The sequence below is a fragment of the Rattus norvegicus genome, chromosome 7 (assembly GCF_021556685.1).
Source record: "Rattus norvegicus strain SHRSP/BbbUtx chromosome 7, alternate assembly SHRSP_T2T, whole genome shotgun sequence".
NCBI classification, from domain to species: domain Eukaryota; kingdom Metazoa; phylum Chordata; class Mammalia; order Rodentia; family Muridae; genus Rattus; species Rattus norvegicus.
The window spans coordinates 76,912,133-76,927,379 of NC_141540.1; the positions used below are offsets into that span (position 1 = coordinate 76,912,133).

Below are 15,247 nucleotides of genomic sequence, written 5' to 3' on the forward strand. Positions count from 1 at the left end.
ATGTAAGTTATATGGATGGGTTCAAAGGCAGAAATCGCATGCTTATCTTGATGGACGCAAACAAAAGCTTCTGAACAAAATTCCAACACCACTTCATGTTAAAAGTCCTGAAGAACTAGGAAAAGAGCTAGAGCTCTGTTTCGCAGGTGATATACATGACTCTATCCCTAAGAGGTCCTAAAGACTTACCAGACAACTCGCAGAATGGTGGCACGTTACAAAGTTAATATACAACAGTTAGTGGACTCTCTACATATCAATGACAAACATACCAAGAAAGAAATCAGGAAGACAATATTATTCAAATTAGCTTAAAATATCTTTAAATAATCGTAATATGGATATTAAAGACTATATCTTAAACTGTAAAATGCCTTACAGTTAAGAGAGACTCTGGGAGACGGGAAGACTGTGGAAGGCTGGGCCCCTGCTGGATGGTTGGGCCTCAGTGTGGTACTTATTTTCCTGGTCTCCTCCATTCTTTTGCTTTCTAGCCCCTCAGGGATACTATTTATTACGGCCAAGTCACTTCTCTTTGTCTAAGTAGCAGCCACTGCTGACAGTCAGCATAACCTTTAAAAGTAAAGTTTGCTCTTCTTACTGACACAGTTTCTTGCCTTCTGTTAAGCTCCTTCTTGCCTCTCCAAGGTGACACAGACAAAGGTGATAAAGGAATAAAAATAGGAAGTAAGAATTCAGTTGTTGATTCTTTTTTTAAAAAGATTTATTTATTTTATGTATATGTATACACAGTCACTGTCTTCAGACACACCAGAAGAGGGCATCAGATCCCATTACAGATGGTCCTGAGCCACCATGTGGTTGCTGGGAATTGAACTCAGGACCTCTGGAAGAGCAGTCGGTGCTCTTAATCGCTGAGCCATCTCTCAGCCCCTCAGTTGTTGATTCTTAAAGGGTGTGGCATTAGTTGTCCTGGGAGATGTAAGGACGTACAGTCTCACTCTAGATAAGAGGACCAATGACAGGTCAGAGAGGATCAACCCTCTCAGGTCCAGTTTACTCACCCACGGTTACTGGGCCTATCTATAGGAGCATAGGTGAGGAAGTCCTCACTCATGTGTGGCTGACCTTGTATCACTAAAAAGTATCCTACTAATGTGGCTGACTCCCAGAAGCTACATCTATAGATCCCTCCCCTCTCTCCCTCCCCTCCCTTGCTTTCACTAATTTCATTGGCTTCCAGCGTTAACATCGGAATACAAGGCTGGACAGCTTGTTGCTCTTCAGAGGACCTGAGTTCTGTCTCCTGTACCTACATGGCAAGTGACCAGGGGATCCGGTCCCCTCTTCTGACCTCCGAGAGCACCAGGCATGTACGTAGTGCATATTCATCACGCTGACAAGCATTTATAAACATAAAAGAAACATCCTTAAAGATGCATCTCAAGATGCCCTCTAGTAATCAAGGAACACCTTCATGACAGATGACAAAGGGAGGATATATATATATATATGTACATATATATATATTGTTTATATATAATATTTATATATACATATAATAAAACATACCTAATCAAGGAGCTAAGCACCTTTGTAATTTTTATAAAGATGAAATAATTATAAGTTGATGCTACCTAACTTTTTTTAAAGCTTTATTTATTTTTATGTGCTTTGGTGTCTTGCCTGCACGTATGTTTGTATGAGGGAGTTAGATCCCATGGAACTGGGAGTTATAGTCAGCTGTGAACTGCTGTGTGAGTGAGTACTCTTAACCACTGAGCCATCTCTCTAGTCCTTTTTGATGAACTACAAAGACTATATCATGTATTTCCTGAGTAACGTGTGCGATTATGAATTAGAGCATTATTACATTACTTTGGGTCACCCAACTTTCTTTTCAACCACAGAAATAGCTAACAACACGGCCTCTGTTAGAAAGAAAATGCTCCCTTCATGTTCTGCTCGGTCACTCTGATTGACCATAAAGCAGAGATCCACGCATACACAGCTGTGGCAGACCTGATTCCAACTTAAACCTATGATGTTTTCCCCAGGCCAGCAGGGATACAGCATTGCCTGTCTGTGATCAGACTGCCTGGCACTGTACACAACACAGCTCTTAGCTCCAACTCTCTCGGAGACGCTCAGAGGTTATATAATCAGGAAATGCATGCTGCGGCCTGCCCACACCTCTCTACACCTGCGTCTGTGACTCACATTCTTGGCAAGTGTGTCAACAGGGAGGGGGGCAAAAGGCCTCTCTCATTAAAAAAAAAAAAAAAAATCTCTTACAGCCAGGAAATTCTGGGAGCTCATTCTCTTGTTGAACCAAACTCTTAGACTATTTCACTGCTAAGAGGACGAGCAAGGGAAAAGGATGTGGGGTGGGTACCACAAGACAGGAAGGAGAGCTCAACAGAGGCAGGGGAGGGACTAGCAAAATAAACTCAAGGAAACCAAGACCAAAACCAATAAAAAGAGCATGGAAGAGGAAGGTTCTGATAAATCCTTTGCTTTGTAATGGGCATTACATGAAAGTAATGCTTACTTTGGGGTGATAAGAAAAGATCTCACTAGTAGCCCAGGCTGGCCTTGGTTCTACAATCCTCCTGCTGCTGGTTCTCCGAGGACTAAATAGCCTCACACCCACTGCACTCATTTAAATAATTTTAAGCACATTAACACTTAATTTGTCTACAAATGGGGAGTTTGCATTTTTTTCTTCCTTAAGGAAATCCCAGTTCGTCCTTAGAAAGGATACCTGCAGGTCAGTAAGTACCTGAGAGACGGAGCAAACAATTCACGCAAACAAACAGACTTTATACTTTCCGGGCTATTTTGCATGCTGGATTAAAATATCAATTAATAATTTTAAAAGTCATGTTGAGAGTTAATAAACATCTGTAGCATTCGCTTGCCCTGTGTAGAGGCCTGGGTTTAATCCATGGAAATAATCACTGGTAGCAGTGAGCATGGTCTTGGTATGGTGGGCGCCCTCCTTTTAGACACCATGCAATTCAGACTCATCTTTACCATGCTGCTCTCTTACTATCCTAGCAAGCCCACATAAGCCGACTCGAGAGATGAGCGTGCCAGGCTTCCTGAGTGTGTCTTTTTCATTTAGGCAATGCAAAAAGCAAGAAACAGTGTGACATTTCACAGCTGTGCTAGTTGGATTTCTCTTTGTACCAAACGCTAGCTGATGACACTGGGGAGCAAGATTGCGGTTACGCTCTAGGCCTCTGTGCTGTGTATAAGGATGAAGCATGAAGCGGGAGCAAAGCATTCTGTGCTGCAGGTGAGCGGCGCTGGGAAGGAGCCTTTCCACCCACACGGGCGGTCGGAGTAGCCTGAGGAGCTGCTGCGTGTTCACATGAATACAGGTGCAAGAGTCAAGAACGCCAGCAAACACATTGCCACATTGCTGAGTCCCTGCCACCCAGCAGCTGTCCCTTGTACTTCCTTGACGTACTCAAGGCTGGGGTGTGTGGGCCTTGACCGCCTGCATCGCAGCTCGCATTGCATGATGTTTGACTGTCACTGCCAGGCCAGGACTGGGAGTGTGAGAGAGAAATAGAAAACTTTAAAGCCGGAAGATGTTTCCAAACCTACATGCTGTGAGACCGTAACACTGGCTCGCAGGACGTCTGGCAGAGAAGGCAGACAAGGAGGACAATAGTGTAGACTTCCCTTTGTTGGTCCCAACACGAGAAAAGATGAGTGTATAGCTCATCACCTTAGCTGTGCACACAGCGATTCCAAAGTGCCCACAAGGACAGAGAGATGTAGTATGCTGGTTTACAACATAATAACTGGCAGATTGTCAACATGAGTTGGTAAAGTAACCAAAGAGAGACCTCTTACGTTTCAGTGGGCAGTGTCATCGAGGGTCTTTTTTCCTTTTAAAGCTCATTACTTGACTGTAATGGGAAGGTCGGCAGGAGGTGGTTTGAGCTCCCTAAGATGCCTAGCAAAGGAGTATGGGAAATAAAGGCCTGTCTGCAGTTATCACCTCCTGCTGCTGCACAGGTCCCCAGTGCTTGGGCGGTGGCAGAACCTGCCAGGGCCAGACAGGAGGCAGCAGGCAGGCCTCCTATGAAGCCCATGCGGCCACTTCATGTAGAGAAAGAAGAAGGGGAATCTCTGGGCCACAGAAATGTACAATCTGCTTGCCAGGTGTTTTGTTGTTGTTGTTTACTCATTCATTTATGTATTTTCTTAAATACAGGAGTGCTCTGTCTGCATGTACACCCACATACTAGAAGAGGACATCAGATCCCTTTAAAGATGGTCACCACGTGGTTGCTGGTTGAACTCAGAACCTCTCGAGAGCAGCCAGTGTTCTTGGCTGCTGAGCCATCTCACCAGCTGCTTTGTTGTTTTTGTTTTTGTTTTTAGTCAACTCCCTTTAATGTTTACAGTAAGCAAACTGTGGGGGACTTGCTAATCCTGGAGCAGAGGTAAGGTACTGTCTTTGGGAGGTACAGTCACAGGACCACGAAATATTTTCTAAAACGTGGGTGAAATTCTGAAGGTGGAGGTGAGAGTTTCTAGCTCTACTGTTAAGGCAACTTAGAATGGCGAGATCAGGGTGAGCCTTCTTTGTCAGGGGAATGCTAGGCTGGCTCAGCCCAGCTCATGGGAGCTAAACAAGAACTTTCAAAATTTTTGTGAAATATTAAATTTAGTCATTATCAAAAGTTAAATTACATAACCTTTTAACTGTAGAAATTATATTAAAATTGAAGATAGTGAACACTTAAAACTCAGTGCGCCCGGGGCTGGGGATTTGGCTCAGTGGTAGAGCGCTTACCTAGGAAGCGCAAGGCCCTGGGTTCGGTCCCCAGCTCTGAAAAAAAGAACCAAAAAAAAAAAAAAAAAAAAAAAAAACTCAGTGCGCCCTTTAACTCTCACTGCCATTCACAGTTGTCACGCCATCTGCCCCTGAGCTGCTCTCTGGTAGTGTGCTGCTGTACACACCTTCTCGGCCGTGTCAGGAGCTGGAAATCACCCAGACACAAGCACAGGCTACCCCCCTGCCAGGACCGCCCTCCACAGTTAGGTGCTAAGCAGTCACTGTCACACCACAAGATGTTCTCTTTCTGTACCAGGACTACTAAAAGACAGAAAACAGGACTGGGGTGAGCAGAAGTTCTAACATAGCTAGAAGATGCCACGTCCCACTGTCACGTGCCAGTTTATCACACTTTCCTTACAGGTTGTTTAGTTCATCCCAGTTTTGGAACTGTGGACTATAATACAGTTCCTCTTCGTTTCATCACAGTAAAGCCGTCTGGAGGAGAGCGACTGGTGCTTCCTTACATTCGTCTCTTCACATTCTGAAGAGTATTCAGAAAAGGGCAGACTGTGACTTCAGCCTGACCTCTTGCAGCAGGAGAGAACCTGTCGTTTATCCTCCTGAGGAAGTATGAAGAGGAAGCAGCAAAGCATGAAGGGAAATAAATCTCACATTATTGGGTCTTAGCCTGGAGCCTGTCCTGCCTCAAGAGCCAACTCTCTTCACAGGTCACCTTGAGCAGAGCACAGCAGCTGTAGGCTCAGCCAGGGCAGCAAAACGCACTGCTGAGCTTGAGGACCAATGGCAGAGGAACGCAGGAGCCTCTCAACTGTGCTCAGTAACCCTCTGCTCTTGGAATCCATATAGAACACAGGGATGAAACTGTTCCCCAAAGCAAAAGGGAGCTCTAGGAGTGTTTATAACACGGATATGAATACCCCGGTACCAGATACTTTCAGAGATCGCAAAATTTGGCAAAAAGAGAAGTGTGTTTTTACAACCACTCACAGCTCCAGCAGGCACAGAACCTTGTGATCTGAGTTCAAATGAGGCAGAAAAAGAAAACACCAAGTAATCCAACCTTTTTTTTTTTTTTTTTTTGCAAAAGGAGGAAAAAATGATGGTTTTAATGACTTCTCACATCCCAGTAGGCGCTCAAAAACATTACTGAGAAGCCGTGCTGAGAGGATGAGTTACAGATGAAGCTCTGCACACATGGACTCCAAGTGAGGAGCTCTGCGTCGTTCAATTAGGAATCCCAAAGATGGGGATCGGGGATCCCAGAACAACGTGAAGACCGAGAGGCAGACTGCGGCACAGATCCACGCAAGGTGGGATTGCCAGAAGACAGTGTGAGGACAATCACGCGGAGGACGTCTGGCCGCTGTTCAGCCCTTACTAACGAGAACTCTGAGCAAAAGAACTCCAGAAAATGCTAATCTGGTAACAGAGGAACACTTGCTTGAATCTGTTTTGACAAAATGAAAAATCAGAAGGAGAAATCAGAACACGCTAAGAAAGCCAGAAACAAACCATAAACTCAAGGAACGACGTGAAGTGGAGTTTCAAGACTGACTTCAGCCATTGCTTAAGACATTTGAGCAAAACCAATCAATCAAGTATATGGCAGAGTAAAATAGACAAAGAGCTAAAAAAACGTTCCTACCAAACAGTCAAAGGCAATCTAAACTGCCCAGGGATTTTATCATCTCGATTTTTATTTATTAAAAAACTTTAACAAAAGCAGAATTATTTAAAGGAAATATTTAACCTCTGAAAATAAATATAGAAATCAGTGGAGCAATAATTCAATAGAAGCAAGATTCTAGTCACTCTTTTGGTTTAAAAATCAGCAACAAAAGACTTGTCTCTCTAGGACCCCCTCCTCCTGCCCCATCTGCTGCTGAGTGGCTATGAGAGAGACAGTCGTCAGGCCAGCTGATGTTGCAACAGAAGGAGCGTCACCACCGTCACCACCGAGAAAGGCTGCCGCAGGTTACCCCACTGAAGAGTGAAGTTAAGTCTCTGAGCCCTGCAAATACTCTCTCCAGTGAACGCGTCTGGCTGAGTGAGGATCAGCCATCTCAGGAGGGTCCTGTGGCACTTCCCATCCTGGGATGCCACTACTAACCACGCCTTGTCTCAAGTGTCCCTTCTTAGACACACAGGCACTGTCCTTATGAAGGCAGGCCATCCAGGAGCCATTCTATCTCCAGGCAGCTACTCACAGCCATTTTGATTGTTATATAGATGTATGTCTCAGAAGGCAATATAAAAGTTATTTGAGTGAGGTAGGTAGAGGGGATGAGATTTCACTCCTGTTCCTGAGAAACGTGTATTAAAGTCAGACTTGGAGTATACATGTGGTGTCTGGAAAGCCAGGCTGGGGGTGATTGGTAAGACGGGTGATGGTGTATACGGTTCAGGGAGCTACTTCACACCCAAACAGAAGAGTTGTCAGTGACCATTGTAGAAATACTGTAACTGTGATCACATATATAGCATGCTACTGAGACTGCAAGCTTTGCCAGTGGGTCTGAGACTGCAAGCTTTGCCAGTGGGTCTGAGACTGCAAGCTTTGCCAGTGGGTCTGAGACTGAAAGCTTTGCCAGTGGGTCTGAGACTGCAAGCTTTGCCAGTGGGTCATCTCATTCACGAGCACAAGCCACTTCCAGTCCTGAATACACGAGTGGACACAAAGATCAACCTCACGACTCATGGGTCTGATGGGGAAACGGCAAGGGTGACATTTAACATGTAATGCTCAAGAGGGTATTTCAAAACATTAAGGTGAAAGATTAGCAAGGTAACAGTCACGTGTAGAGGAAATTAATACTAAAACAGCAGCTCACACTATCAGGTCTGGAGTCATAACACTCAATTCTAATCCCAAGGACTGCTAGGGAATGCCTTGGGAAAGTCTGTTTTCTAATCCACAGGACTGGGGTGGGGGATAACAAAAATTCCTCCCTCTCAGGTTTGAATTAAACCAGCATATGAACTTATTGCCATAGAACCTAAGTGGATAAGGGGGTTGGGGGTTCAGCCTTCCCTGGATAAGGGGGTTAGGGGTTTCTCTGAGGCTCATGTTTTCTATCCATGTGTGTGGATCTTCAGGCTGCATTAGACATAGACAGCTGGGCAAACCCCAGCCGTGGGAATGAATGGTGACTGTGAGGCAGAGAGCTGGTGGTGGCTGTGCGTGTTCACCCTGAATCCACTGCCCCAGCAAAGCAGCACAAACGGATGTAAAACAACCCTGCTGACTGCTCAGCGATTCACGGTGCCAGGAAACCAAGCCTGTCTGTTAACCCGGACACCACCTCTTTATAACAAAAACCAACAAGGCAACAAAGTCGGAGAGTAACTGCCCAGAACTCAGGAAACCTATTGAGACACTGAAATTTACCATAAAGCTCTAAGGAGGCCCACGAGTTCCCACAATCCCACACGTCAGCCTCACCCTCACCCATGTCCTTTCATCTTTGAGGAAACACAGCTTGGAAATGCAGCTGCCCAGTAAGGAAGCAATGAGTTCTGTTAGAGCACCTGGAAATACACGCCTGCCTAGAGAAGCTCTTAGCTCTGAGCACTTTAGTGCAAGCGTCAGGACCACCCTGAAATGCGTAGGTCGTCAGAGGAGTTAGTTACGGTGATGGATGGGGGAGAGAAGACTCTCCACACACTGCTCCTCTTATGTCACCTTCTCTTTTTTCTCCAAATGAGTTTACGGTAACACCCGAGGTTTGGGCAAAGCTAAAGTGAGCTCATCTGTCACTGGGAAATGTTACCAGGGCAATGCAAGCTTTACAGGAAAAGTTCTGCCTAGACTTTTCTTCTCCGACCTTTCTATGGCTTCCTGAAACATGGGAAAGGCGGAGAGTGTTCTCCAACCTTGATGGGAAGAGGTCTGTGGCCCACAGCTGTGTGCACTTTGTTCACTCACAGGCCCCTGCTCTGATCAGAGCCTACTCAAAAGCAGGTATCTGTGGGCATAGCAGTAAAAGTCTCTAGGCTAAGAGTCAAGCTTTTAAATGCTGGTCTAATTGCTATTCAGTTTATCTTGGTCGCCTGTAGAGCAGCAGCAGCAGCAGCAGCAGCAGCAGCAGCAGCAGCAGCAGCAGCAGCAGCAGCAGCAGCAGGAGGGACAAACACATCAACTCTGGGAGAATTCCCCAGGTTGGTTACACTGAGCAACCACTGGATCCGTACTTTCTCATATCGCCCCACAGAGTTGAGGCGAGGAAGGCACTAAGTAGTCTCTGCATGGTATATGAGCAGATTCCACACCATGTTACAACTACGGCTTCCTAAATTCACCGACGCATGAATGTAGGTCTTGTGACATTTCCCAGCTCAGATTCCGTGCTGTTGGAAACACAATGGAAGGCAACACAGCTGGGGAAGATGGCTCTGTGGTGAAATGCTTGTCACAGGGGCTTTCAAGACCTGACTTTAGATCCCTGGGGTATGAAGACAGCCAGCTCCTGGGAGCTAAGTTGGGGATCTTCAAGTTCAGTGAGAGGCCCTGTCTCAAAAAGTGATGTAGAGGGGTTGGGGATTTGGCTCAGTGGTAGAGCACTTGCCTAGCAAGCGCAAGGCCCTGGGTTCGGTCCCCAGCTCCGAAAAAAAAAAAAAAAAAGAAAAAGAAAAAAAAAGTGAAGTAGAAAGAGATGGAGGGAGACCTAACATCAACCTTGACCTTTTCCCTCGAAGTTGATGAGTGTTCTGAACTTCAGAGTCATGTGACTGAACTTAGATACTGGGCCTCTTAAGGGGTTCCAGACAGAAGCACAGTCTCTTATGCAGTATTGGGCCAGAGGGTGTGGGCAAGCCAGTGGATGGAGGGAAAAGCCAGGAGTGGGACTTCCTGTTGTCAAGATGGAGCCTCGCTGTGGCTGAAAAGGCTGGAAAGACTCAGATTTAGTAGGAAGCTGTTGATATGAGTGAAATGGAACGAATCATTTTTTTATGTAAGGGGTTGCCATCAAAAGAAAGATTTGTGTTAAATAAGACTAAAAGGAGAAATGCTTTCAGCTCAAAAAATTACAGAAAATGAAATAGGTTCCTTGTTTCTAATATAATTTAAAATATTTATTTTTAAAATTATTAAAGAATTTTGAAATCACCAACTGTTACCTACCAGCAAAGAAAGAGAACAGCTCATCTCCACTACACAGCAGCACCTGTTTTGTTTCCAGCACAACTGGACTAGTTCAGCAGGTAGTTCTCGCCTTCTGGGAGAGCAAACATCTCCAAGAACACTATTCCTGTTCTTATATTCAGAGAACTCACAGTGTAAAACACTTTTTAAAAGAAAATTATGATATAAATACATCCTTTTGCCCCTGACTCCTGGAAGTTGTCCTTTGACCTCCTTCCTCATGGTGTGTCATGTATGTGCCTTTATAGACACATGTACACACACACACACACACAGAATAATAAATCATGAAAATAAAAATGACTCATGATTATTATGGGTTATAGATAAGAATGCAAAATATATATATTTGAATTTAATATTAAAATCCACATTAATTTATGCAAATGACCCATTCTGCACTCTGCCCTTTGTGCTGTGCACAGCCATTCAGAACTAAGGGCAGACTCCCAACATGACCCTAATGCATGGCATCTTGCACCTTTGTCCTGTCACCCTGTGGCTCTGGCTTTCCACCATCCCCTTATGTCTAGGTTCTTATGTACTCGCCGTCACTCTGCCTGGAAAACTTTGTCCTTCAGTATTTTGGCTACGGATTTAGAGGGTGTTTCATTTTTCACCCAGTATTTCTAGAAATTGTATAGAGGAGGCTTTTCAAGTCATCTTGGCTGCCAACACACCAGAAAGAAAGGCCCAGAAGGACAAGTCACATGTTTTCTGTTTGTGTCCACAGTAAGCAGCACACAGACAAGATTCTTTATACCTACTGAGTCCAGGAAACAAAACACAAACTTGCCTGTCTTCATCTTTAAAAGAGAAAAACAGTTACCTTTACTGAGAATTTCCCCTTATGTGAGTCTGGTTTTCCAATTCATACTTTGTCTATTTCCACATCACTCCAAGATAAGAAATTAGCATTTAGGGGGCTGGAGAGATGGCTCAGCGGTTAAGAGCACTGACTGCTCTTCCAGAGGTCCTGAGTTCAGTTCCCAGCAACCATATGGTGGCTCACAACCATCTGTAATGGGATCCAATGCTCTCTTCTGGTGTGTCTGAGTACTCACATACATGAAATAAAGAAAGAAAGAAAAAGAAATTAGCATTTAGAATGTGCCCAGCAGAAGAATGGCATAAAAAAATCACTAAAGGGCTCATAATTCAAAATTACTAAACACACATGGAAAGAATCCACTGTCAGCAGAACTAAAAGTTAGTTCTTCCAAGAACTACAAATCACAGAATTATTGAACACTGTGGCAGCCAGACTGTAGGGTGGCCCCATAAACGCAGTGGCTTCTGATAGTCATGCTTTCTCCCCTTCTCTCTCTTCCCCTCCTCTACCCTACTCTCACTCCTCTCTTTCCTCTCTCCCCCCTCTCATGTTTTGAGATAGGGTCCCACTGTGAAGCCCTAGCTGTCCCATACCTCCCCATGTGGACAATTCTGGCTTCAGTCACAGAGATCCACCTACCTCTGCCTGCTGTGCTGGTATATTAAAGGTGCACACACCATGCCTGGCTTTTGTGCCTAATTTCTCTCCCATGTCTGAACATAATGTGTGGCATTTTTCTATTAGTACAGAGCAGCAGGGTATGTATGTGTGTACACATTAAGCTATGTAAATAGGTGATAGCCACCTTGCTAAGAAACTCTCCCCCTGGCTGACTGACAAGCAAGCTGTGAATTGTATGTAATCTACTTGAGAGCACACATGCAGCACTGACATAGCCGCTGGCTCGCAGCCAGCAAAATTTGAGGTTCTCGGAGCAGTAGTTTGCCAGGAACTGGACGTTACTAACAAGTACATGAATATTAGAGCAGACCCTCCCACAGGCTGCAGCTTTGATTAAGAGGACCCAATACTGCTATACCCAGAATCCTACACACACAGAAACTGTACAAGTGTGTGTTGTTCTGAGCCAGGGAGTCTGTGATAATACTCTCATGCAGGAGTAACTAATACAGCTAAAGACTAATAATACATGCTTTAAATTATTTAAAACATAAATTTTAAAATGTATGGAATGAAAAAAATGCCAGCAAGAATTCTAAAACATGCCTTTAGTCCCAGGCAGAGGTGGGAAGATCTCTCAGAGATCTGGGCTAGCCTGATCTACACAGTAAGTTCCAGGCCAGCCAAGACTACACAGTGAGACCTTGTCTCAAAAAAAAAAAAGGTTTATGAATAAAAGACATAATTTAACTCATTGGGTGGGCTGAACAGCAAAATGAAAACATGATATACTGCAAAGCACAGCATGATTCAGACAGGAAACCCAGGACATGACCAAACGCATTAGAGAAGCATCAGTCAAGTCCAAAGCATGACTCCTGAGATTAAAGAAGCAACCAAAGCCCGGGAAGATCATGGGTATAAGCACACTGTGCTAAAACACAGGACTCCAATGCCAGGGCAAGGCTGTCAGAGCAGTAAGACAGTGTCGGCAATGGAACAGCTATAAGCAAGGACAGTGTCGGCAATGGAACACCTATATCTTATAGTGCTGGGAGGAGTCCACAGTTGGGAAGGAGGAGGAATCCATGGCAATGAATGGGAACAAGGCGGGAAATAGGGGCAGACATGGTCAAAGCACATTATATACACCTATGGAGATGTCACAACTGAGTCTGTTATTACTTAGTGTGTGCTAACTACAGAAAACACAACCATCAAGTCTATATTGAGCTAAGTCATCAGAATAAAACACATTTTCAGGCAAATGAAATCTGTGGTTTATTTTCACTGCCTTTTCCTTTTTTGCAAATTTGACTTTTATTTATTATAGTGCTAGAAATTGAACCCAGGGCCTCACACATGCTAGGCAAACACTGGCTAATGAGCCAGATTCCCAGCTCTGCTTCCTATTTTCCTCAATTGTATGTATGCTGGTGTGCATATGTCAGAACACAGGCCAAGAATGACGCTGTTTAAGAAGAATTCTGAGCTTGTGAGAAAACTCCAAGAAGTTGGGAAGGGTATGCATCTGTCATTGTGGATGGACATGCTGAAATATTGCGGGCTCCTCTGCACCTCCTCCAGCCCTGGGGTCATCAAGGACAGTGACTAAGGGCAGGAGACAGTGAAAGTCACCAGAAAGAAAGTATTCCTCCAGCTAAGGGACACAAGAAGATATCGGAAGTCAAGTCTGCCCACCTGGAGCAAATTTAAGGTCCTATGCACCAAGGGGGAAGTTATTCTAACAACATACTTGGAGCCCTGTGTCACCTGAGAGTCTTTTTTCTGGCAGTCCCAGTCACTCTGGCCTGGGCTTCTGCAGTGAGTGTCTCTGAGCATGTGTTATGTTCTTATGTTCCCTACCTCTTTTGCCTCAACTGTAGCTGAATGGATCTAGCTCCTGCTATCTTTACTAATGACTCTGGATTTGTTCCTGGACCTTGGGACCGTAATAGACTCATTTGTTCATCTGATTTGAATCCTTCCTACTTCATAGGATGTCGTAACATTTGTATTCCTATTACAAGGCAAATATGGGTTTGTGTTGTGCAAGATACCAAAAGTACCAATCCTATGGGTCTCTTTTCAAGCTATTGTCTAGATCTTTCTGATCAGTATAATTATGTAACCGACAGTTCGGACATAGTTTGAATCTGGTTCGTAGTGTTAGTGTGCACACGCAATGCTTTCACTGTGCTAATGTTATTTGTTATATTTATAATTTGCTTGCTTATCTGATAATCACACAAGTAACAATTAGATTTATCTACAACATCTCAAACTAAAACCACTCCGGATCTCCTGCTAGTAAAAAAATAAAGCCAAGGGAGATGTTGGGACATGGTTCATGAATGAAGCCGTGTGAGGAGACTCCTGGGTGCTTGTGAAGAGAATTCCAAGAAACCAAGACAATAGTCTTGTGATCTCAATTTCTTCAAAAACATGGACTCGTTCTTGGATTATGCTTTTGTGTCCCTCCCAGTGTAGCAGATAAAAGTGAGGTCACTTCAGATTATTCATTATAACTGCAGTTACTTGTCTCATATACCTCTAAGGAAACACTTGGTTTTGCCCCATGTGTCTTGTCCTTGTGATTACACACTTTACTCAGGTGAATCACATGGTCAAAGCACATTATATACACCTATGGAGATGTCACAACTGAGTCTGTTATTACTTAGTGTGTGCTAACTACAGAAAACACAACCATCGAGTCTATATTGAGCTAAGTCATCAGAATAAAACACATTTTCAGGCAAATGAAATCTGTGGTTTATTTTCACTGCCTTTTCCCTTTTTGCAAATTTGACTTTTATTTATTATAGTGCTAGAGATTGAACCCTTAACCCTCAGAGTATAAACTGTCTGATGATCTGAATAAAGTGTGAGACTTTAGTCTGCCTATTCTATCAGCTCCCTTCTCCTGGGCCTCACCACTTCTCGACCAGTAAACATGCATGTGTGTTTGTAAGCATGTCTAATGCGAATTTAACATACGTGTTTGCTAGTTTGCAGCTTTTATTACCACATAAAGTTTCTTAGAAAGATTTAAGAGGCTGTTCGTTTTTAGTTCTCTCACTAAAACAAGCATCTGATATGAAGAAAGGTACAGAAGTTGGTCTCCAAGCCTATCAGTGCTGGGTGGCCCCAGAGGCAGGGACTGTACCTATACAATGCCAAGACTACCATTGGTTTCTAACTGTTCACTATGCTCTCTTGAAGTCCTGCAGAAAAGTCTTCAAGGTATGTCCGAGACACCAGTTCAGACTCTGGGGCTTGTGAGTCCTGACTGTGGACTCTCTTCTGTCTACTTTACTAGCCTGTACTGCTGCTTGGGAGAATGAAACTGTATCCAGGAAGTCATGTAGGTCCTTTGGCATCAACTCCTAGTCTCTTGACTAAGGCAGACACATAAAAAACGATGCAAAATCAATTCCATGGTGCGGTCAACATGCAGTGCCAGATGAATAGATTCCCTTGGTGGCATTATCGTTCCAAAGATCTACATCATGAGTGAATTTTTGAAAAAACCATAAAATATTTATATTGTCATTAAATGAGTGGTTTTTATACTGTGAAATAAATTGATAATACAGTGATATCATAGACAGTTTCTCTACCTAGAGGAACAAAATCTTTGGGTAGTATAACTCAAACTAGTTGATACAGTTTGTTCCTTCTACCAAAAATAAAACAGTAAAGTATCTATAGGAGCTAGATAAAAATACATTTAAAGATCACATGGATTTGCTCCTCCCATTTCTCACAATTCAATCCTAAATTGTTCTGCACTAATCCACTTCTCCCATTCCTGCCTTGATTCCCCCGAAGCAGACCTTGGGAGAAAGCTTCAAGGACTTGGCAA

The 15,247-nt window shown here is 43.9% G+C and overlaps 1 protein-coding gene across 10 annotated transcripts in view; it reads right to left on the reverse strand.

Annotated features, from left to right (window-relative positions):
• The window catches only part of Rgs22 (regulator of G-protein signaling 22), a 120,215-nt gene that overhangs the window by 33,238 nt on the left and 71,730 nt on the right, over nucleotides 1–15,247 (reverse strand). For 2 of the 10 annotated variants that reach the window (XM_087558649.1, XM_087558648.1), the window contains exon 15: nucleotides 14,436–14,884. The exons of the other annotated variants lie outside the window; for them this stretch is intronic. In XM_087558649.1, coding sequence (XP_087414775.1) covers nucleotides 14,762–14,884 — 123 coding nt within the window. In that variant the 3' untranslated portion in view covers nucleotides 14,436–14,761. Of the gene's footprint in view, nucleotides 1–14,435; nucleotides 14,885–15,247 lie in introns of those variants that run through there. 10 annotated transcript variants of the gene reach the window in all.